This window comes from Grampus griseus (assembly GCF_964374135.1).
Source record: "Grampus griseus genome assembly, chromosome: 17".
In the NCBI taxonomy this organism is placed as follows: domain Eukaryota; kingdom Metazoa; phylum Chordata; class Mammalia; order Artiodactyla; family Delphinidae; genus Grampus; species Grampus griseus.
The window spans coordinates 14905812-14930513 of NC_139011.1; the positions used below are offsets into that span (position 1 = coordinate 14905812).

Genomic DNA, 24702 nt, shown 5'->3' on the forward strand with positions numbered 1-24702 from the left:
TGAAACGTCCCTGTGCGTGACGAGCCTGTTGTCAAGGTTTGGAGCGCCTGGCTTCCCTGTGGCTGCATTTAGAAGCTGGGAAGATGTATTTACAGTGGGGGGGGGGAGGGGGCAGGGAGAGCGCCCAGCAGGAGCCCAGTGCTTGTCTCCGTGTTAATTTTGCCAGAGGACAAAAAGGACGACGTGCTTGAAATATCGATTCCTTGCACAATGTGGTTTTGATTTACCCCGAGAACGCTGAGCCAGTGGTGCGGGTGCAGGACTGGGGGTGTAGTCCTGCCTTTCTTGAGTTGCAAGCCATTCACAGCTTTCGGGGGGTTTATTGCTTCACTTCCGGCGCCTCTCTTTCATTCGTACATCCTCAGTGACCGCCGCAGAGGAGCCCTGTGAGGCAAGCGCGCATCTTCGCTCATTCAGGAAGTAGATATAAAGTGCCTCCTCTGGGCTGCACCCCCTTGGCAGCCACGGGAGCAGAAGGAGCCTCTACCGTCAAGCCGTCCCCGGGATGGTGGAGGCCTTTACGTTCTAACATCAGTCCTCTGACACCAACAGGGTGTCCTGCAAGTCACATCAGTTCAGATACTAACTACCGGAGTTGGCTTAGCTAAGGACTCAGTCCCACAAGACTTCCTCCTCTTAAAGATTCACCAGCCACAAGTCCGCAGGTGGGTGGGGTCCGCAGGTGGGTGGGGTCCGCAGGCTACCCACCCTTCTGCCCAGCCCATCTCAAACTTAGGCTCTCACGTGAACCGCCTCAGGTTTGACAATTTGTTATAAGGACTCGCACAACTCAGGAAAGCACGGTACTTACAGCTGCTGACTTATTATAAAGGAAACCAGTGAGCGTCCAGGTGAAGAGCTCCGTAGGATGCGAGGTGGGGCGGGGATGGGCACAGAGCTTCTGTGCCCTCGCCAGGCACGCTGATGGATTCACTGGAGCTCGCCGCTTCAGAGTTTCTGTCGCATTTTATTGTTACGGAGGCATGCTGTCCCCGGCTGCGGTGCCCCGGGTTAGAAGGAGGACTTCAGCGATGCTGCGCGACTGCTGACGGCACCTGCCACTTCCCGAGCACTGACCACCTGCTGGCCGTTGTGCTGAATGCTCTAGTGAATGAGTCCACTGGGTTGGTCTTACATCAACCATGTGAACCCGGTACTGTTTTTTATATTTAACAGATGAGTGGACACTGAGGCACAGCCTGTTGAAAGAATAACAGAAATTGAGTTTGTTTGAAAATGTTTAAGTCAAAATAAAAAAAAAAGAAAATGGTTAAGTCCAAAAGCTTCCAATCTTATCTGATCAAATCTCTCTCTCTCTTGATTTCTGGTTGGTTTTGCTTTGGGGAATCGATCAAAAACCGCTGCAGGATATTAAGAGTAGAAGGTGATATATGTAGCGATAATAAGGATAGCCACCTTTTGGTGGAAAAAGAATTTTTCACTCCAAATTCTAATCTCCAGCATCACCTTGCATGTCTATTTCTGAAACTATACCCCCATGTTTCAGTATTTATATCCCGTATTCCATTGACTTCAGATGCCATCAGTTGTAAGATGAACTATTATTTTCTTTTTTCTTTTTTCTTTCTTTTGCGGTACGCGGGGCTCTCACTGTTGTGGCCTCTCCCATTGCGGAGCCCAGGCTCCGGACGCGCAGGCTCAGCGGCCATGGCTCACGGGCCCAGCCGCTCCGCGGCGTGTGGGATCTTTCCAGACCGGGGTAAGAACCCGTGTCCCCTGCAAAGGCAGGCGGACTCTCAACCACTGAGCCACCAGGGAAGCCCACTATTATTTTCTGACTGATGAAAAAAGAAAAAAAAAATGCCGATTACACGATGACATCCCCACTGACTGTAAGACATCTTAATTTGTAAGGTATAAACGTGAAAAAGTGGGCGTCTTCAGATGAAATACGGTATTTGCATGAGTGTGTCAGGGGCAGATGGAAGTCTTTTTGTGGGGTTCCAATGGCTTCTCCATACGTCTCTCTGGGGGAAAAGAGGACTTCGGATGTGTTCCTGACGGTGAGCTTGGCCCAGTGTGTCTTGGGTTGATTCTCACCCGTTGGAAAGCCCTTTGCCTGCATCTGGCTTGGTTCAGCCCCGAGGCTCAGGTATGGGCTGCAGTGCGTGTAGGGAGAGGCTGGGAGGTTCCAGATGACGCTAAGCACTTGACTGCCTTTTTGATCAGGCTGTTACTATGTAGAACGTTCAGCCCCTTCCGCCTTGTCCCCAGGGTTTATGTTTGCTGTGAGCATGAAGCTACAAAGAATGTGGGCTTCTGAATGAGAAAGACGGAGGGTTGCATCTGTCTGCGCCCATTCCTAGCTCAGGGACTTGCAAGCCACCCTGGTTCCCTCAGTCTCAGTTTCCCCCTCTGCCAAATGGGGGTGTTAATTCCTGCGTTGAACGTTTATGTGTATGTAGATTAAGGAAAATTAAAATGTAAATGTTGGGAAAATATGGGATCTTGGTTTCATTCCAGAATGCTTTGTGACCTCTCTCTCCTTTAAAAAAAAAAAGTCAAATCTTTTCTCCTTTAGGGGTGCTGCTTTGGCCCATGACACGGTGCCCATTAATAGTGCTTTGCCCCAGGAGCATTTTTTGTAAAGAGAATAATCACATGACTTCCCCTGTGCAGGGAGTAAGGGGCTGCTGGCTGTTGTTCAGCGGAATTCTCCAGCATGAATCCAACCAAGACCTGGAAACCAGCAGGGGAAAAAAAAATTCTCGAGACTGCATTGACTTAGATTTTCCAGAAAAGGTCACAAGCGATGCTTTGCTCAGGAATTTTGTCTGGAAAGCCTGTTGAAGGCACCTCCTCTCTTCTTTTGGCTGATGGACAGCTCTGGAATTTGCTCATTTTCCATTGTTAGGCCATTTAAGAGCGTGATGGTTGAGCCAGTGAGCAAACTCAGATCAGGCTGTTATATCAGTGCCTCATTCATTCGCAAATATTTGAGTACCTGCCTTACAAGCAGGTGTGCTGACAGAGAAGATACCGCACTGAGCAAAAATATTTGTGGTTTCTGTCCTCGTGGGGCTTCCTGATCACTAGGGGAGACTGCCGTCAATCAAAGGACTGGAGAAATAAAGATAAACTTAGAATTGGGAGGAGTGTCGTGAAGGCTGTGTATAAGGAACTTCTGAGAATCAAGTAAGAGGATTTAGTCTGGTGAAAGAGTTCAAGGAGGGCTTTCGTGAAGAACCGGGACCTGCAGGGTGAACAGGTGCTAGACAGGTGGGGAGGGAGAGTGGATGTGTAGGTATGGAGCCAGACCCTGGAGAAGCGCCTGGGAAGTGGACAGAGGAGGGGAGGAGGAAAGGCAGAGGGTGGTCTAAGAAGCTGACCCACGCATGCCTTGCAGGACAGGCCATGTTAAGGACATTAGACTTTTCTTGAAAGCAATGGGAGCTACTGAAAAGTGATAAGATTTGCATTTTGAAAGGAATTTGGGGCTGTTCTGGGCGAGCTGGTCTCAATGCAATCAGGATGGCCTATTAGGGGTTGATGGAGCTGTCCAGGTGAGAGATCAAGGTGGCACAGCGAGGGTGGCAGTAGCAGAGGTGAAATAGGTGACAGGGTCAAGTCCATGTGGGAGCTGGCATGGCCAGGACCTGTACTGAGGTCATCGGCAGTGGCTCTCCTCGCATTGCTGATGGGAGGGAAATGAACAGGTTTTTGTGTATTAAGTCAGTGCCAATACAACTCTGAATTTGTGGATCTAGAAAGATGACTGTATCTTAAAACCAGTACATCCAACAGGGACATGGAATAATTTCTTCCACAGTCGTTTTTTAATAAATATAATTACATGTTGTGTTAGCGAATTTAAGAAATAAACATTGTGTTTTTAGGTTATGATATATCCCACATGGAAATGTACTCTAATTATAGCAGTTTTTATAGATTATACTTATTTTAGAATACTACAATTTGGAAGTCCTTTAGTTATAACATAATACACATTGAAAATAACTTGACTAATCATAGAATAATTTAAGCTTATATTTACCAGATTAGGTAACATTTGGGTCTAGTCACTTTGCTTTCCTATGTCAGTGTATTTTTAAAAGTCAGTGTCATTCATTACAGATAGGTGTGTGCCTTGTAACTTGTGAAAGGACGTAAAGATACCTCCCCAATTTCTTATAGTTATAAGTTGGTATTGAAAGAAATTGCTACCATCATCAGCCCTCCCTCCTCTGGAGTTAAGAACATGCTGACCTGGTCTGCAGCCCTCTGTGGTTCCTTAGTTGGAGCATCCTTGGAGAGGCTGAGAGGCTTACAAGGAGGCCTCTGGAGCAGCCGCAACCATGTGGCCTCACCTGCAGGGCCCGGGGTTGGCCAGGCTGTTTGGCAGGTTGCAGAGACACAGGGAGTTTCATTACCAGAGGACTTGTATCATGTACACATTCGGTGTATGTGGATTCATCTGCGCAAGTCAGCATTTTATTTATTTTAAAAAAAATTTCTTTTGGCCATGCCGCAGGGCTTGCAGGATGTTAGATCCCCGACCAGGGATCGAACCCCGGGCCCTCCGCAGTGAAAGCATGGAGCCCTGACCACTGGACCTCCAGGGAATTCCCAGAGTTTCCTCTACTTTAAAATGCTGGGGAATTCCTTTGTGGTCCAGTGGTTAGGGCTCCGTGCTTTCACTGCTGAGAGCCTGGGTTCGATCCCTGATCGGGGAACTAAGATCCCTGACGGCATCATGCTGCGTGGCCAAAAAAAAAAATTGAGAAAACTCCCAATCTCATGGGGCTGGAGGTGCACCCACCCGCCCACCCTCCATGAGGCCTGTGTCAAGAGGGAGCCCTTGCTTCCCTGCAAGTCCCCTGGGAGAATGGGAGGATGCTTTGACAAGTGTCTTGTCCCCTAAAAACTTGGGAAACCTGTGACTCAGGGACCAGGTAATGTGTGAGGGTGGCTCTCTGGCATCCTGGTGGAAGGAATGGAAACAGTGACCATGGTAGAGAAACTGGAAAAACTGGTAGAATTATGGGGGGTGTAGGATGGGAGATGGTGACCGATGACTGAGTGGAGGAATGGGTGAGTGGGTCACCTTGAAAGTACAGCAAAACTTCTCAGAGCAAATTCTCACGTAATGTAATCGTTGGATAAAATCCCTCCAGCATGGAATTAAACACTGTGTATTGCTGTACCCAGCATACATTTGTGCTCACCTGACTAGTGAGGGCTCCACATACGGAGCACGGACTATACTTGAATGCCATCTAAGGCGGTTTCGGGGGTGACCTTTGACTGCCCATGATAGTCCCCTTTTGTGCTAACTTAGGACTTAACCCCTGCCAAAAATCCAGTGACTTTTGCTAGTTGGATGTCGTTGACACCTGACTGCCTCTGTTTCCAGATGAAGCTTTCTCATCTGCTTGTGAGAACATACAGAATATGTTCCTACACACGAGGCCGTTTTCCCTGACCCTCTACTTTTTCAAACCAGATAACACATTGCATTTAGTGTTCTCTACGGCAGCGCTCCCCAACCTTTTTGGCAGCAGGGACTGGTTTCGTGGAAGACAATTTTTCCATGGACAGGGGCTGGGGAGGGAGGTTCAGGCAGTGATGCTAGCAATGGAGTGCAACGGGGGAGTGACAGGGAGGGGTGGGGAGCGATGGGGAGGGGTGGGGAGCGACGGGGAGCGACAGGGAGGGGTGGGGAGTGATGGGGAGTTGTGGGGAGCGACGGGGAGCGGTGGGGAGCAGTGGGGAGCGACGGGGAGAGACAGGGAGTGGTGGGGAGTGACGGGGAGCAGTGGGGAGCTACGGGGAGGGTGGGGAGCGACAGGGAAGGGTGGGGAGCGACGGGGAGCGGTGGGGAGCGACAGGGAGGGGTGGGGAGCGGTGGGGAGCGACAGGGAGAGACAGGGAGTGATGGGGAGTGATGGGGAGCGGTGGGGAGCGACGGGGAGGGGTGGGGAGCGACGGGGAGGGGTGGGGAGCGATGGGGAGTGGTGGGGAGCGACGGGGAGCGGTGGGGAGCAGTGGGGAGCGACGGGGAGAGACAGGGAGTGGTGGGGAGTGACGGGGAGCAGTGGGGAGCTACGGGGAGGGTGGGGAGCTACGGGGAGGGGTGGGGAGCGACGGGGAGCGGTGGGGAGGGGTGGCGAGCGACGGGAGCGATGGGGAGGTGTAGGGAGCGACGGGGATCAATGGGGAGGGGTGGGGAGCGGCACACGAAGCTTCCCTCACTTGCCCACCGCTCACCTCCTGCTGTGCAGCCGGGTTCCTAACAGGCCTCGGACAGGCCAGGGGTTGGGGCCTCCTGCTCTGTGGCATTCGCATTGTTAAGGAGGGGTACGTGGTGACCGGTCAGGCCTCTTCCCAGGAGGCGAGTGGAATCCAGTCCCTCGGCTTGAGGCAGCCGGCAGAGGAGGAGGAGGGGTCCAGTGTCAGAGGGTCAGGCCGTGTGGGCTCTGCCCTGACTCTGCCTGCCCCCCTGAATGGCCCTGGACAGCCCCTCCCCTTCTCTAGGCCTCCACCTCCTCTGAACTGGGAGCAGGTTTGCTTGGATAACCCCTACTGCCCCTCCACTCCAATATTCTGTTTAAAGCATCTATTGAGTACTTGTTGTATACATCTATTAAACACCTATTGAGTACTTGTATACACAGGTGGCATTTCACTGGGGGCTGGACTCGGAGAGTCCAAGCCTCCGTCCTGAAGTTTAGAAATTCTTCCTCTGGTTCAGGTGGTAGGTGAGCATGGGAGCCCAGTGTGGAAGCTCAGGAGCTGGTCTCGGGGACAGTCCCCTTCTTGTCCCCAGATCACGTTTACAGTAGCCATGCCCTCTGACACAGTGCCTGTTTGCCCATGTTTATACAGACTTCTGTAAAAGGCCAGATTGTAAACCTTCTCAGTCCAGGGTCCAAACAGTCTGTGTCACAACAACTTTACTCGGCAGTTGTGACGAGAGCGGGTATAGACAACCTGTAAATGAATGGGCATGGCTGCATTCAAATAAGACTTTATGAAGATAGTTGCCTCACCAAGTTCTAGAGTTGTCGACAAGTCTAGAAATGGGTGCCTCTGCATAACCGGGCTGTGTGGACAGGGCCAGATGACTCCCGGGCATGGGCCAGGCTCCGCACCCAGGCCCCCTTCAGTCCTCCACCAGCGGAGACCTGACTGCAGGTGTTTCTGCTGCTGGGCTGGTTCTACAGGAAGGGCATTCAGGACTCTACACTAGGGAATTAAAGTAACTGCCAGGGCGTCCCAGGGGCCCCCCAGAGCCAAGAGAGCTGATGCCTGCCACCTTTGTATTCCGGGACAGAAACTTCTGTCTAAACAGAGGCTCTTTCATTGAGGATGACCCAACAAAGCCAGCTTGTGCCCATTTTTGGAAACATCCCTTAGCCTCTTCAGAATGCAGGTCAGGACGAGCTACCCCAGGAAATTTTACTTGTCGTGAATAAACCAGGATAAATGTGCTCTTTGGGCATTGGAAATTGGAAGTGGCTGGCCCTAGAAAAACAGCTTCTTTAAATCCTTTCTGGGTATAAATACATACTTTTTAAAAGTCCTGGAAGATTGTGGTTTCTACTCCAGCAAGGACCTGAGGGAGGAGGGCATTGGTTCCAGGAGCTGGTGTTTCAGCATGCCAAGCTTGGGGCTTTGTTTCGTTTGCAGGGCGAGGTGACATCCAGCCCCAGTTGGACAGCGCACTCCAAGACGTCAACGATAAGTATCTCCTGTTGGAAGAAACAGAAAAGCAGGCAGTCCGGAAGGCTTTGATCGAAGAACGTGGCCGGTTCTGCACCTTCATCTCTATGCTGCGGCCCGTGATTGTGAGTTGGTGGAAAGTTCCAGAAGGCATAAACTGGCAGTTTGGAGGAGAGCCTCCTTATTTATCCTGGAGGCATTAAGAAGCTGCAGTGTGTCAGGAATCATGATGGTGGAGTCATTTTTATGGTGAATAGTTGTCTGCAAGTTGCTGATGGCTGCATGGCCCACTCTATGTTCTAAGCACTGATGGTTCCACTTACTTTTTCTCCCCAAGTCAAGAAGGCCCTGCAGAATGGTTCTCAAAGTGTGGTCCCCAGGCCAGCCGCAGCACCTGGGAACTGGTTAGAAACGTACATGCTCAGGCCCAACCCAGCCCTACTGAATCCACAACTCTGGGGGTGAGGACCCAGTCATCTGGGTTTTAAACAAGTCCTCCAGCTGATTTTGAGACCCACTGACCAAGCTGAATGCCAAGGAGTGACTGTGAGGTTAATATGGGAAAAGCCGCAGTGAATCAACGCAGACTTATTTTTTAAGTAAATTGGCTGCATGCCTTGAAAACTTACGCTGTAGGTGTTCTTGAAGCTGGTAGAGGTGCCCCAACTCCCTCTGCCCAAATCCGAGTTCTTCCCCTGAGCGTAGACTTTTCCCTGACTCGTGCTTCCCTGGTCCCACAGCTGCAGCTTGGTGCACTGGTAACGTGAATGGCTGTTTCTTCCATAGTCCCCCGTTCCTGCCTCACTTGCCATTGATTACGTTGGTGGAAAAAACCAAGAAAGAAGGGGGAAGTTAACCTCCAGTGAACACACATGTGCTGTCACAAAGGGCTATCAGATCTGGACCAAAGTATCTCCAAATAGTTGCCGTCCACTGAAGCCGAGTGACTTCGGGGGTGGGGAGGGCGGGTCGTGGCCTGCAGAGGGGCTGTGCTGCAGGATCCCGTGAGGACACACAGGCGGACCACCCTAGCAGGCCCGCCAGCCCCCAGACACTTCGAGGAAGGCCCACGTGTTGGCTGTGGCTCGTTCACCCCTGTCCCAGGTGCACAGGTCTCTCCATGATTGTGGCTGATTTCGTTTTCCTCTCCACTTCCTCGACAAAAGGGCTGGTGATAGCTTCGGCAAAGATGCATCAGTCCCTGCACGCCTTTTCTGAAAAGCTGAAAGTGTTAGGTAGTGTCCCTAATAAAAACAGTTGGATCAAGATGATAAAGTGAGTCACTCATAACAGGTTGTGAATTACTTTCAGGAAGAAGAAATCTCAATGCTAGGGGAAATAACTCACCTGCAGACCATATCAGAAGATCTGAAAAGCCTGACCATGGACCCTCACAAGCTGCCCTCTTCAAGTGAACAGGTAGGAGCCAAGGGGTAAGCGTGGGAGAGAAAGCCGAAGAGACAAAGGTTCAAGGCCCTGAGGGTTCCTTGCAGCAATATCTAATTTTAAATAACATTCATGTTTTACACTGTGAAGCATAGTAATCATCTTCCTTAGTCATTTTACAGCACCTACTGTGTACCAGGCTCTGCTCTAAGCTCTTTACATAGACTTCCTCTACTATTATCCCCATTTTACAGAGGAGGACCTTGAGGCACTGAGAGATAAAGTCACTTAATCAGGTAGTTACTGGTAAAACTGGGACTTAAACCAAGCTGTCAATTTCCAGAACCCATGCTCTTAACCATGTGTTCACTGACCCTCTAGAAATAAGCTCTGCTAGGGACATGACAGTGGTGTATCTTGGTCATCATTGTGAATCATTCTTACTGAATTTCTCCCATTCTAAGTATGTAGTGCATGAGGATTTCTCTTATCTTATGAAAAAGGTGACTTTTTAAATGTTGATTTATTTGGTTCATGTGACATTAACACTGTATCCAGTGGGAAGAGACATATTTGGGTGAACAGGTGATAAATCATGTGCTGGCCTTTGCCTTTTGTATAAAATTCTTATCACTGCCTTGGGAGCCAACTAGGGAGACAAATTTGGGAGCTTATATTTTCCATCCTATGAAATTGTGTTTATCAGACTATAGCCTGCAGGCATTCACTCAGTAAGTAGACATTTGTTGAGCACCTACTGTATGAATGGAAGGTAGACCTTATACTCAAACAGCTCTTTGTCGAGTGAGGGAGACAGATGTAGAAGTAATTGTGAAAGAATTGGTTTCTCTTGATTCTGTCAGGTTTTAAGGGTCAAACAGGGCACAAGTGACCACTGAATATCAGGTAGCTAAGATGTAATAAGATCAACACATCCTGAAACCATTATTGTCTATGTGGTGGTATAAGCAAAAACCCTACAAATTCTAACCTTGGGTGTAAGTGGCTCTTATAAATTGTTAATGTAACTAACTGTAAATCTTTCTCTTTCTTTTTTGACGGATATGTCGTGGTTTTCCTCCCATCTTCGCATTAATTATATTTTTGCTTGTCTCAGAAAAAGGATTGTGATGTTGATGGATTGGTACTATGATTCTTTAATTAAAAAAAAAATCTTAACAACATGTTTTTCTTTGATCCCCACTCCTCTATGATGGCAGAATTTCGACGTTATGATGGCTGTTAAGATTGGACAGATAACGTTTCGCTTCTCAACACCTTGCTTACCCTCCTGGCTCTGTCCCCTTAGGTGATTTTGGACTTGAAAGGTTCTGATTACAGTTGGTCGTACCAGACTCCACCCTCTTCCCCCAGCACCACCATGTCCCGCAAATCAAGTGTCTGCAGGTAAGTGAGGCCGGGCTGGGCCACTGCTTTAGGGACACAGCATTTTTCTTTATGCTAATGTGAGCATTAGAGTCAGTCTTGAGCTCTAAAATGGCTCATTTGAAACAGGAAATGGTGATCAGGTGAAAGGATCCCATCATGATTTTGGTCTCACTCTTCAGTCTCTGGATTAGTTTCGGGTCATAAGGAAAATCCCATCAGGTCTTTTAGACCAGTGGCCACAGCTTTCTCACTCAGTGTAGTTGTACGGATTTTCCCATCTTACGAATTCGCATTGGATCTTCCTGTTTAGCAGAGTAAGAAGCACATGGGCTAAAAAAAGGGCAAACAGAGGTTGATTCTTGTGCAGACTCATCTTGCTGTCGCCAGAACAAGTGAAGGCAGTAACAGTGGCTCATGCCCTCATTTGCCCCCCAGTTTTGGTCTCAGGGCTTCATAAAGTAAATAGAATTCTTGATCTGTTAACCACTCCCACCACTCCCATCACTGCTCTGTGAAGCACTAGCGTTACCTAGTGACTCACAGTGAGAATCCATTGGAATAGTTCTGCCATTGGCAACGCCGTTTCCTGGCAGTTTTCTGTTGAGCACCATTCTTGGCTTGCTGACCGCCAAGTTTATTCTCTTCCCGTGAGGGTGGAAACATCCTCGTGCATCATTCCTTTCTTGGTACACTTCACCTGCTCATCTTTTTCTTTGACTTTTCAAAGCCAAACGAATTCCCACTTCCTGTGAATTAGCGTTGAGAGCAAAGAGCAGGATAGATCTGCCGAATCTGTGTCTGGTAATCTCTCTCTGCACATGTGTGCGTGTGTTTCATTTCATATTTGAGCTTGTGCAGTGTACACGGAGCAGGAAGTTCAGACTTAAGATGCTCATCCTGACGTTCAGCAACCTGAAGAGGTTGGTTTCTTGTCATCCTTTGTGCGCTGCGTGTGTGTTCGTGTGTATGACACATCTACTTACGTTTTTTACTGAGGACGTTTTTTGTTTGGTAACCAAGAAAACTCTATCTCGATTAGTGTAAAACAAAGCTGCATAAGTATCTTTTCTTTCTACAGTTTTAGTTTCAATAGAAAATCATGTCACGTGGACACCACCAGTTCTGAGCTTGCTGCAGTGGAATTGCAATGAGCTTTGTTGTCAGTGTCCAAGTGCCCTCCTCTGGCTGACAGGGGGAAAAGCAAAAAATCATGATAATTACCCCTGGCAAATGTCCCCAGTGATTTCCCTCCAGCACACTGCCCTATATCTGTTGGAACAAGTAATTCTGGTATAGAACAGTCACGCAGCCCTAGACTACCTTATTAGCTGTCCGAGTTTGCAAAATTTGACAAGAATTTCTTGCGGGTTTAGGAGCAGAAACCACAAACATCCTAATCCCAGGCTGGGTTGTTTATTTCACGCCTTCTGATGCTTCTCCAGCTGCTCTTGTATGTCATCTCTGCTTGTTTGGACCACAAGACTTTGTCCAGTTTTCTGGGTTTCGTAATCTGAGTGATTAGACAGAGTGTAGGACCTGTCTCTTACGACTGGAAATGGAACGCAGACAGAACACCAGAGGGCATGTGTCATTTTCTGAAATCCTGTTTACTGTTGCATCCTGGAAGCAAACAGCTTAGATTGATGACCTTTAGTCCCTGAAAGCTGCCTGCCTCTTGCCTGGTGTTCTGTTTGCCGGGCCCACAGGTATTTTAACAGAGAAACACCTGTGTTCAGGGTCAAGCCATTCATTAAAGCACCAACTTTGTAAATAAAATGTAAAACACATGGACACAAAGAGAGTCGATTTGCTGATACTCTGTACGGGGGACTCCTTGAGGAGTCTCTGGGTGCCGAGCGATGGTTGGCCGGGTTGACTTTGGTTTCCTGGACCCAGATGGTCCATCGAAAGGAGACGCTTGGGTGTTCCAACCGGGTCATGCTGAAGCCTTAGCGGTTTTGGCTTCAGGGTCACAGTGGTTGCGAGCAGATGAGATGAGCCCTTTTCGTGCCGCGGACATCGGGTCCCCTGGCTTTGGTGGCAGGTGACAGAGCAGAGCTTTAGAATCACGGGCCTCCATCCTAAGGACGCCTCGTTGTGCCATCGGAGAACTGAGTCTCTGTGGCTGGTGTCCCCCCCACCCCTTGCTCACAGGAAAACACTTTTGTTTACTAGCTTAATGATTGGGTGTTTAGAAAACATGGCTCGCCGTTTGCACTGCTTCTTGGGGCCGGGGGCTGATTGCATGATGTTCTCCCCTGTCGTCCCGTGTCGTCTGTCCCCCTTCCCCCGCTGCCCCCGCAGTAGCCTGAACAGTGTCAACAGCAGCGACTCACGGTCCAGCGGTTCCCACGGCTCCCACTCGCACTCGCCCAGCTCCCACTACCGCTACCGCGGCTCCAGCCTGGCCCAGCAGGCGCCTGTGAGGCTGTCCAGCGTGTCCTCCCATGACTCAGGGTTCATCTCCCAGGACGCCTTCCAGTCCAAGTCGCCATCCCCCATGCCGCCGGAGGCCCCCAACCAGGTAAGGGTCCTTGGCTCCTGGAGCAGCCGCAGCACCTGGGGTCTGGACCACCCTCAGTGGCTGGAACCAGAGAGGGACCTGGGCTTGGACAGACCCCTGTCTTCTGACGGGAAACCTCTGGTTTAATTTCTCATCTCTAGAGGAGCTACTCTCCTAAAGGGAGAGATACCGTAAGTGGGGGGTTGAAGCTTACGATCATTATGCTGGTGATGGTTGAGTCACTGCATTGATTTGGGGAGTTTTCACATGTACACAGACTCAAAGAGGTTTGGCCACTCCCTGGTGTCCCTGTAAGTGCCCGGCTTAGCTTGATGTAGTAATTAATGGGCATTTGCCAATGGGGGTGGAGCTTCTGTCACTGAACAGTGCCTTGGAGACCTGCCCTGGCACTCTCAGCTTCGTTTTATTAATTTGTGTTGAGAATGAGAAAGCATCTTCAGAGCCCATGCAGGTAGTGCTGTTGGCACCTTGCTCCTGGGAGCAGGGGAGGTGTTGAGTCTCTGACCACAGCTGGGTTAGATGGCGCTAGGCGCCCAGCCCAGTGGGTCCAGCCAGAGCAGAAGGCAGAAGCTGGGCATCGGAACACCCTTCACCTGCTCCCCTCTGTCCTCTTTTTGTGCCAGTGGGTTGGCCTCTAGATTAATAAGCAGCACGACCTGACCTGTAGACACTGGGAAACGTGAACCTCCAGGGTGCCTCTCAGCGCCATCCGCTGGGGAGCATGGTGGCTCCGAGCCCGTCGTGGACATTTTGAGGCTGACCACAGCCTTTGGTTCAAGCTCCTTGGGATTCAGAAGGTCACGTGCTTGTCTTGTTCATCCAGGTATCCAGTTTGCCTGACAGTCACCAGATATCTCCTGTGTGCCAGACACCATCCTAGGAGCTTCTGCCTGTGTTAACTGTGTAGTCCTGCCAACAGCCACGCAGAGTGTTGTTACCCCTGTTTTGTGTGGAAATGGAGGCTCAGAGATGTAACGCAATTTGCCCGAGTCGCACAGTTATGTGACCTGCAGGTTGAGGATCTGGAACCAGGGTTTCTGGCAACTGGTCCAGCACCCTTTCTGCACCGCCCTGGCCACAAGGTGCCCCTGGCAGAGTGTTCTGGGGAGCACTCTACGTAGAAGAAGCATCTGAGGTGTTTGGGGAGCCTAGGTCACTCGCCTGACATGGCTGACATCGGTGAACCCAGAGCTGCTCAGCCCGGTGCTCCTTTTGGCATTTTACAGCCGTCCCCAGGGACTGTGGCCTCTCTCTGTCTTCCTGGGGTAGACACTCAATTTCGAATGGAAACGCTTGGAGCCAGAGCTGCAGCTTTAAGTCCTGATGTGCTTGGGGTGCTTTGGCTCAGTCTCTGAGGGGTCACCACCTGTCCCCTGTCCGTCCCCACTATGTGTGGCGCTAAACAGCACCTGCATGTCTTGCAAGCGGAGAGTGAGAGTGGTCAGAGGGGGAGCAGGGATTTGCGGTTCCTCAAAGGCTTTTCTAATGTGCAGCGTCATTCTGTGTGTGTTTTTAACAACTGACACATTAACAAAGTATTGTGCACTGACACTGCTTTCTAAAAAAAAGAAGCTGTGTGTTCCAGCCTTGCTGTGCGTGTGTGGATCAGGCTGAATGAAGCGGGCTTTCTGTCTCCAGTAATGTCGAGGGAAGCAGAAGGCAGCTTGTTGGGATTTACTGAAATCTGAAAGCCGGTACCCAAGCTATGCTTGACTAGCAACTCCAGGGTAGTTTTAATAAACTCAGGGATACTGCAAAATTTAATTGAGAATTCTATTTTTTAAAAAAGCCATTACAGCTGCTTCTAAGGCAGAGGGGAAATTTAAGGAAATTGTACACATCACACAGGCCAGAGGGTAGGTACAGTCTCCTGGAGGAAGTAGTGTTACCTTAATTTGGGTGGGAGGAAGGAAGCAAACGTCTGAAAGGGGGCGATCCCTCAGGTACACGGATGCAAGTGGATGCCACGTGGCAGGATGTGTTCAGAATTCTCCCGTTTTCCTCCACTCTGCTCTTTTCAAATTATGCCATGTGTGCCCAGGAGTCATGGACCACGTGTGCAGCTAGGCTCCTGCCTAGAACCGTTCACTCCATCAAGGCAAGGAGTTCTTCAGGAAAAAAATGAGTAGAAGTCAAAAGAAAATACGAACCTGCAGTCCTGGGGTGATTTACTGGTTCTTTTTTCAAATTGAACACATTTGAGTTACAGGAACCAAAATAAATAGTCCTGGTAAATTACAGTGATAACTGATTTTTATTTATAGTTGATTAAGCACTATATACAGAGGTGTACACATACCGTATCTCATTTGATCTTCATCTGATAGATATTATTAATCCCTATTCTAAAGATGAAAAAAAAATTTGAGGTTTAGAGAGATTAAGTCCATGGTTCCTTGACTGGGAAGTGGCAGAAAAAAGACTTCAATCTGAACCTTCAGACTTCAGATCCTGGATGGCTAACCAGACACCGAGCTGGGGAAGTGGCCAGAACCTCCACCACGGGGCCTGGCCTTGCTTGGGCTCCTCGGAGCTGCATGCATTGTGGAATGCCTTTTCAGTTCCTTGCTCTTGCAGGATGAGAGGCTAAGAATCTGTCCTTTTGTAGGAACATTTCTTTGGCGGGTGAAAGGGGTGGACAGAAACACGGATCTGGCTTCCTTGCCAGTGAATACAGGGACACTTCCAGGGAAATAGTAGAGAAGACGCAGACTTCCTTATACAAATGGGATGAGATTGCAGTTAACAGTGAAGAAAACTTAAAGCAGATACCTGGGTGGGCCCAAAGCACTATCCTGGGGGACCCAGTTACATGGAAGAGATATGGTCATTGTCACTCATCCATTCAGCACTTTTAAACACCTGCCACATGCCAGGACAGGACCAGAATGTCACGATGTAGTGGTGAGCTAACAGGCAGTCTCTGCCTCTGCTGAAGGTTAGGAGCTGGGAGCGGTTTCCCTGGCCGACACCAGGAGACTGGCAGGGACTGGATGGTTAATAAAATCAGGCTGAAGAGATGTTTTCGCAAGCCAGACCTCCTTTCCGTGATGTCCCAGAGGTCGCCAGGGTGCTTCATTTCTCCCTATGCGGCCACTGGAAACATTGCCCTAACCACTGGGATTCACTGCCTCAAACCTCAGAATCACTCCCCAGGCAGAGAGACCTAAAATCATGTCTTGTGAAGATGCAGCTTCATAGCTGGAAGCCACCCACATCCAGAGGTTGCATGGGATGAAGGAAGTGAGTCCAGGAATTAGGGCCATTCTAGGCAGACATGGAGCAAAAACCCAAGTTGGGGGTCAGTCCTCTTGCAATAACGCCTGGACACCTGAGAGATGTAAAAGTCATGGCATCCCTTGGGCCCTGGGCCTATGGCACAGGAAGAAAGGCCCTAGAGAACACAGGGAGTCCAGCGCCTTGACCACACTCCCCTGAACCAGGCACACACACAGATGGTGGGGTTCTGGGGGCCTTGCAGTCCGGCAGGTCTGGGGCTCGCTGGGTCTCATGCTTCCTTTCCAGGGCTTGGAGGCCTCTGTGTTGGTGCAGCTTTGGGGGAAAAAGTAACCCTAACCCTCTGCTTCTCTCATCCTTCCCTCTTCTGTATGCATGTCTGTCTCTCCGTGCGTGCCCTTCTCCCCTCCTGCCCCCCCCATCTTTTTATTTTTTATGACCGTCCTTTTTCGGTGGTGTGTGGCCCCTCCCCGGCTGCAGAACTCGTCCAGCTCGGCCTCCTCTGAAGCCTCGGAAACCTGCCAGTCCGTGAGCGAGTGCAGCTCGCCTACCTCAGTCAGCTCAGGCTCCACCATGGGCGCCTGGGCGTCCACAGAGAAGGTGACCGGCTGGGGTCCCAGCCTCTCCCCCATCCCCTGCCAGCTGCTCCCCGCACAGCCGCAGGAACCTGGAAACTCAAAATCTCCACCAAGCGTGGCCCCTCTTGGGGCCAGAGGGAGGGACAGGACTGAGGGCTTTTTCCAGAATGGGTGCCTGGCCCTGAGCAATGACCCTGCGGTCGTCCAGAGGGAGAGAAAGGGGTATGGGGAACTCGGAGGTGTGAAGGCTTCTTCCCAGGACATGGATGGCCATCCGTCTTCCCCCCTTCCCCTCCCCTGCACCCCACCCACCATGGCCTCCTCTTCACCGTGCCCTTGGATGTGACACTTCACTGCGTCAGAGGCTGTGTGCTTTCCTGCCTTTTAGTTGCCATCACCCCACCCTTCACCCTGATTTGGAATCTCCTGAACAGTGATGATTTTGGAAACCTGGAATGAACAGCTTTCAGTTGACGCTTTTGAATTTTAAAATTTGCACAATGAGATGAGCGAATCACCGTCACTGTGAAATTATTAGTGAAATAATCGAAAACCATTGAGAGCACCACACATTAGGGACACGGATCATTTCCAAAGTATTCTAAAATGTAGATAAAATATTTCCCCAACTGAATACTTGGTGTCAAATATGCAGGCATTGTTTGCACCGTAGCTAGCGCTTTTCTCTCGCATCCTGGACCATCCATGAGTGGCAGAGCCCTGATGTTTGTTTTATTTGCAGATATTCAGATCTCCCCCATCCCTTGAATGTCAATGCCATCTTGTATCTCCACACTCATCCTCTTATATTAATTTTTTTTTCCTTTTTTCCTCCCTTTTTTTGTTTGTTTCCAGTTGTCTAACGGGTTTTCTCAGTATAGTTTATCAAGCGAGCCCCACGTGGGGCCCGTAGGGGCGAGCCTTTTCCCTCATTGCCTGCCCGCCTCCCGCCTGCTCCCTCGGGCCACCTCTGTCCACCTTCCAGACTACGCTCATTATTACACCATTGGGCCCGGCATGTTCCCGTCATCTCAGATCCCTAGCTGGAAGGTTTGTGTCTCTCCGCCCTCCTCTCGCCCTCTCCCCCGTCCCTCATTGCCTCTGTGCTCACCCCCCTGCTGCCCCACGATTCTCACCCCACCCCACCCCACCCCACCCCTTTCCTCTCACACTCTGCCTTCTTCCCCATAACACCTCCTCCCTAAGTAAATTCCCACTGGGGAGAACCGGAAAGCAGCAGGCAGCGCTGAGACGGGTATGTCCACATGGAGCTGAGATTGGAGGAGCTCCCTTTAGGAGACACCAGTTAACCCCTGTTAGACCCCAGTAGACCCAGATGCGGCATTGCAGGGAAGTCGCTCCCAAGTTGTAAGTCCAAGTTCTGCCCTCCTGGGGGTTTCCTGAGGGTGTCACTGTTACCAGGGAGGGACTCTCCTCCTCGGCCATGTTCCCCAGACTGTTCCCTTAAACCCTTACTGGGCCATGGTAACAGAACCATGCCCCAAAATACGGTTTGGCTTATTATGTTTTATCTTAAAAGTACCTGCAGACTTTATTTTTAGTCTTAAAACATGTTTGCTTTAATATAAAAACGAAAAGTTTTTATATTATTTCTTAGCAAGTCTGATTGATGCCAGGAGGATGTTCTACCTTTATTTGGAGAGGAGGTCCCTAACTTGAATAGTAGGCCCCTAGGCGGCCCGCCATCTCGAGCAGGCCTTGACTGCCTCCCTCACAAGTGGTGCGGACCCCTCAGAATCTTTCTTCTGGCCCAGGGGCCTTCCCTTCCTCTGTGAGGACCTCAGAGAGTACATCCTGAAGCGCCCTTTGGGGCAGTTTCCCAGACGTGAGGTTCAGCCTCAGGGAGAGTGGCTGAAGTACCTTTAGCGCCCCCTGGTGGCCACTCCAGGCGAGTGAGGTCATTTGAGCTGCTAGGCCCCAGCGGGGGGGGCCCAGACATGGGAAGGGAGGGCCTGGTCCCTGGGGATGTGCTCTCCACTGGCCGGTGCCTTCAGACACCATAGGCAGTTGGTCAGTTGTTTGATGGCTGTAACTAAGAGTGTCCCTCAGGCTACCTGCCCCCTTGTTGCGGGTTTTCAGTCTTTGGGCGGATGTGAGGAAAGGGCAGGTACCCAAGGGACCCCCAGAGGATTTTCTGCTCCCTTCTTCTAGTGCCGGGTGAGGGCAGAGGAGGGGCTGCTGGCCTGTCCCAGCCTGAGCTTCCCCCGAGGGGACCAGCTACCTTCTGTGGGCGGGCAGCTGTCTGGAGGCTTCTGTGGCCTCCCGGTGGAGGCAGAGGCCCTGGCACCTGACCACACTTGTTCCACTTAGGACTGGGCCAAGCCAGGACCTTACGATCAGCCTCTGGTGAACACCCTTCAGCGCCGCAAAGACAAGCGAGAGCCAGATCCCAGCGGTGGAGGCCCCGTCGCAGCGGGAGGCACGCCCACCTCTGCCGAGGAGGCTCAGAGGCCGCGGAGCATGACCGTGTCGGCCGCCGCCAGGGTGACGCTCTTGTTCTCTACAGCTGGCTGGGCCCCTCGAGACCTGGCGGGGGCCACGTGCTGGCCAGCAACTGGAGGGATCTGAGCCCCTTTCCCCTACTCCCTGTTACAGCGTTTAGAAGGCCCCCAGGGAAGGTCTTGTATGGGAATTAGACTCTAGAACTTTCTAGAGCCTGGGTAGGGTCCAAGCAAGTTGGCGGCCCCCTGGGCCCACAGACAGTGGTGGTCACGGGAGCAGAATAGGAGTCCTGTTGAGGCCCCCACTGGACGAGGAGTGCAGAAAGGCTCTGGGGGTATCAGACAGGGAACTCGCGGCCCCGGTGGCTCATCTGTCTCTCTCCTCCCACCTGCAGCCTGGAGAGGAGATGGAGGCTTGTGAGGAACTGGCCCTGGCCCTGTCTCGGGGCCTCCAGCTTGACACCCAGAGGAGCAGCCGGGACTCGCTTCAGTGCTCCAGCGGCTACAGCACCCAGACCACCACCCCCTGCTGCTCTGAGGACACCATCCCCTCCCAAGGTAGGAGAGCCTGAGCTTTCCAGCCGGGCTTCCTGAGCAGTGCCAGGTGAGGAAGGGGGCCCTCCCCGCTGGGAGGAGGCAGACGTGCGAGAGTCCGTCCAGCCACAGTAGAGCATCTTGGAATGCTCTGGAGGGCTCGTCTGTAGTTGTCGGGTCACTGCCATGCAGCAAAGTGGCCAGATTTCACAACTTGGTTTCTCACCATCAGGGTTACAGGGATGTCCCAATTTGAAGGCAGACAGATGCTGTTAATGATAACATCATTTGTGTTTGGCACTTTGTACCAAGCACTTCCTTTATTTTCCCATTAATTCTTCACAATCGTTTATGTCACAAGTCTGTTTATCCCCATTTTACATACATGGAGACTGAGGCCCAAGTTCACACAATAAGCAGCAGAGCTGGAGTTTGAGTCGAAGGTGTGTCAGAGTCTGAAGCCCAAACTCCAGCCAAATTCTCTATGAACTTGCCTCCCTCACCGCCCTCCCCAGCACACACACACACACACACAAGCCAGCAAGATGGCAGGCCAGCCGCTAGGAAAGATCTATGAGAGCTGACCAAGCCTGTCAGCAGTCCTTCAGTCCAAGTCTCTAGGACAGTGGGTCTCGGTGGAGGGCCACTTTGCTGCCCAGGGGACATTTGGCAACGGCTAGAGACATTTTTAATGGTCACAACTGGAGGGCGTGCTGCTGGCATCTGGTAGATGGCCAGGGATGCTGCTGACCACCCCCTCATACAGCACACAGCTTCACCCCACCACACAGAACTTACCCGAACGTCAGAGCGCTGCTCTTCAGAAACGAGCTCTATGATGTTCAGTCTGTATGCTTCCCCCTCCCACGTGACCCCATTTTTGGAGAGAAAGTGAGCACCCCTCACCGATGGAACCTGTCTCTGCCTTGTTTTCGGAGACTCGTTACCAGTAGCTCCATTGCTTTTCTAGCCCTCGCCTAACGAGTTGATCATGAGGGAGGTAGTGAGGTCTGTGATGGTCCGTGTGGGGCTTGTCTCTCAAGTCAAATTCCGGGCTGGAGGGCTTGTAGAGGTTATTTCCTCTTGCCACCCCCTTTATTCCTCCCAGAGGTGCTCAGAGGTAGCCTCGCTGCGGCCTGGCGGTTTTGCATTCTTCACCGCTCAGCGGTGTTTGAGTGCGGGCCTGCTGTGTCCAGCGCTGCTCTTGGTGCTGAGCGTTCCCTTGGTGAACGAAACGACGGTCCCTGTCAGGGAGTTCTTAGATGGTGAGGGCTGCTAAGCCTGGCCCGGAAACCCCGGAAGGCTTGGGATGAGATTGCGGGTGAAGTACCTGGCCTCTGGGGCCCTTTGTCCGCCCAACACAAAAGAATCAAAGAGCACAGCCACTGCCTCGGCGATTTCTAATCGGATCCTATGATCAGTTTCAGATTACGATTATTTCTCTGTAAGTGGTGACCAGGAGGCAGATCAGCAGGAGTTCGACAAATCCTCCACCATTCCGAGAAACAGCGACATCAGCCAGTCCTACCGACGGATGTTCCAAGCGAAGCGCCCAGCCTCAACTGCTGGCCTCCCCACCACCCTCGGACCTGCTATGGTCACCCCAGGGGTTGCAACCATCCGACGGACCCCTTCTACCAAGCCTTCTGTCCGCCGGGGGACCATAGGAGCTGGTCCCATCCCCATCAAAACACCTGTGATCCCTGTCAAGACCCCTACCGTCCCAGACCTCCCTGGGGTGTTGTCAGCCCCTCCAGATGGGCCCGAGGAGCGGGGTGAGCACAGCCCCGAGTCGCCGTCCGTGGGTGAGGGCCCCCAGGGTGGCACCAGCATGCCCTCCTCAATGTGGAGCGGCCAAGCCTCCGTCAACCCTCCTCTTCCAGGCCCGAAGCCGAGCATCCCCGAGGAGCACAGACAAGCAATTCCAGAAAGCGAGGCCGAAGACCAGGAAAGGGATCCCCCAAGTGCCACTGCCTCCCCAGGCCAGATTCCAGAGAGTGACCCTGCAGACCTGAGCCCAAGGGATGCCCCGCAAGGAGAAGACATGCTGAACGCCATCCGCAGGGGCGTGAAACTGAAGAAGACCACGACAAACGACCGCTCAGCCCCGCGCTTCACTTAGGCTCTCTTAGGCTCACAAGAAATGCTGCCAGTGGGGAACGAACTGTCTAATTAATAGACCTAGTTTGTCTTGATCCATTCCAATCTGTAATCAAACAAAAGATTTTGTAGGCAACTCAGAACACAGCTCTTTTGAAAGTACTCGACACCTTTAGATAAGAATTAAAAGCAACATATGTAACTGACATAACCTTGATCTTTTAATTTGTAAATATTGAGTTTTCTTTCTGCACATTTTAATCTTAAGTTTCCCTTTTGATTTTTCTGAAGGTGCCAAATTCCATTTTTTACAAGTCTTTGTAAAATTTTAAATGCATAATAAGGGGGGGAGGTCGGGCAGGGGAACCACGAAGTAGTAATTTCAGAAAAAAGGATAACCATACTTAGCTTTTTTTCTTTTCTTTTCTTTCCTGCAAGCTTTTGTAGATGCATTGTAGTAGTCTGGCTTAGACACAAATTCAAGTTAGTGTAATGTACAAACAAAATGGGTAAGGGGTAAAAATCCTTATTCAAGTATACTACATGCGGAATGAGGAAAGCGGGAGTCAGCTGATGCGCAACATTAGGAGTGAGGGAACTCTGGAAATGGTAGAGGCTGTGTTGGGACTGGGGGGAGGGTCGCGGGAGGGGCACACTGTCAACACAGCCGATCCTGTTACATTTAACAGTAGCCTCGTAGGTTGAATTTCTAGTAGCTTCATGGTAAATGCATCCGAATAAGCCACACTGGGTTGCAGTGTTTGTTTCTGCAGGGTGTTTAAGGACTTCCTTTCTCCCACGATCGCTCCTGACTGCACACAGCACCCACCTCCAGTCCCGTGCATGCTGCCGCCACCGGGTAGACATAGAACCCCCCACTTCAGTTACCTGTCTGTTAGTTATACCCACTTTCACTGAATCCAAACACATCCAGAAGGGTAAGGCAGTTTTAAAAATGTGAAAACATTTAAAAATGATTGATAGCAGGGAATTCTTAGATATAGCAAATGCCTTTTACTTAACTGTGCCTAGCAGGCTGGGCGCGTTGAAAAGCCCAAATATTTTGGAAAAACTGGAGCGGATTTAACAAGGGTAACCAGCTTGGAGTCTGGCAACTTGCCAATGTGTTTACCAGTCTGGAGGCTTGTTTTTCTTATCTTCTTTTAAATAATGGCAGTTAATTGGCTTCACACTAAACATCGGAGAGAGGAGGATTTATTTCTGTCACTGGGAATCTGACCACCATACTGTCCCTTTTTTTTTGTATTCTAGGCAGTGTTTTTTGGAATGGATTTCTGTCTTTTCTAAGTGAAAGTTAAATTTGTTACAATGCCCATCCCCTAAAGCCAGCAGAGATGTGTAGATTTAAAGGGACCACGTTTGAGGAATGCAATGGTGTTTAAAAAAGCCAGCCCCTTCGGGTCAGTTGAAAGTGCTCGTTTGGGACCGAACCTCTCAAGGAATAGGAGCCTGGTGGGTCCTGCAGATCTCTGTTGGCTCCAATCTTCAATTACATAATCTTCTGCTTTAATACATAACTGCACTGGATGTGAAAAAAACGTACCTGTATAGTCAGTGTTCTCTATATTAACATTTAACACTGCTGTGATTGCTCAAAAACATTTTATGTTACGGCTTTCAAGCAAAGGCATGATTATTAGAAATTGTTTAAGCTTTTTTTCTTTGAAAAACAAGCTCCACTTACAGAATATAAGCAACAGTAGTGCCTGTGGTTTAGCCCACCAATCTTGATGACTAAAAGTAGCTGATGCATTGTGCATATGATGCTTGAGATGGTTTTTGCAAAAGCAGAAATCACTGCAAGGTAATTACGATAGATAAAAGTGGTATTTTAAACCTTTCAAATAAATGGATGTAACTGTACCTTGGTACAGCTTTTCACTTGTTTAGTTTTTAAACGTTAGTATAATCTGAATAAATTTAATATAAAATGTTGCCAAATTCAATGTAGAAAGAATGTGACAAAACGCCTTGGGTAGTTCTGTTTGTGTTTTTGCATATTGTAAAAGCAGTGTCACAGCTAAAAATAAAGAAATCATTTCTAAAGGTAAATTATTGTGGTTTAGTTGCTAGTTTGTACTGAGAGTTGACCTCTCCCTGTGCAGTTTTTTGTTCTAAACTTGTATAAATAACAATTGTGTAACGTGTCTCCCTTTTACCTTGTATCAGTTGCTTCAGCCTACATTATAAATAAAGAACCACTAGAAAAAAAAAAGCCCTGCATTTCAAGTCTTATTAAAATTCAGGTGGAGGTCTTAGTGAAGTGTTAGAAAATGGACTGAGACTCAGATTGAGCTTAGTTAGAAAGATGACAACATCATTTTTGTGCATTTTAAGAACACTAGTTGCCTAAACAGTGAGTTACCAAGAACTAAAACTAGCTGGGCTTGGTTGAGCTTTAAAAATGGCTTTACCCTTAAAAAAAGAAACTTCAAACATTTGGAGTTCTGCTACCCTTACCTTTGTGTCTGCAGACAATCCAAGCTACGGTAGAGGGAGCAAAGCTGGAAAACTGCCTCCAAAATAAGTGTCACCAAAGTGTCATCTACATTGGATGCCATCAAACTCCACTCCTGAGAACCCCGTGAACTCCATGCTTATTTGCTGAATGCGTGCTGCTTAGAGTAGTCCTTTAATCAGAGCTAAAATTCCATTAGTGGGATCTAGAAAACAGAAAAGGTATCTTATGTCCTCAGTACTGGCGTGCCTCTTCTTGGCTTCTTATGCCCTCCAGTCACCATAGCTAGTTTAAGCCTTCAACTCAAGTTTGTTCAACTAAATCTTCAGA

At 50.1% G+C, this 24702-nt stretch overlaps 1 protein-coding gene across 4 annotated transcripts in view; it reads left to right on the forward strand.

The window, feature by feature from the left end:
- MTSS1 (MTSS I-BAR domain containing 1) overlaps positions 1-24139 on the forward strand; it is a 164390-nt gene extending 140251 nt beyond the window's left edge. For 2 of the 4 annotated variants that reach the window (XM_082675318.1, XM_082675319.1), the window contains 8 exons: positions 7651-7808; positions 8995-9102; positions 10379-10476; positions 12763-12982; positions 17653-17847; positions 19129-19302; positions 19655-19817; positions 21215-24138. In XM_082675318.1, coding sequence (XP_082531444.1) covers positions 7651-7808; positions 8995-9102; positions 10379-10476; positions 12763-12982; positions 17653-17847; positions 19129-19302; positions 19655-19817; positions 21215-21915 — 1817 coding nt within the window. In that variant the 3' untranslated portion in view covers positions 21916-24138. Of the gene's footprint in view, positions 1-7650; positions 7809-8994; positions 9103-10378; positions 10477-12762; positions 12983-16699; positions 16820-17652; positions 17848-19128; positions 19303-19654; positions 19818-21214 lie in introns of all 4 variants that reach the window. The other 2 variants (XM_082675320.1, XM_082675321.1) reach the window with 2 other exon arrangements.
- Positions 24140-24702: the final 563 nt, after the last annotated feature.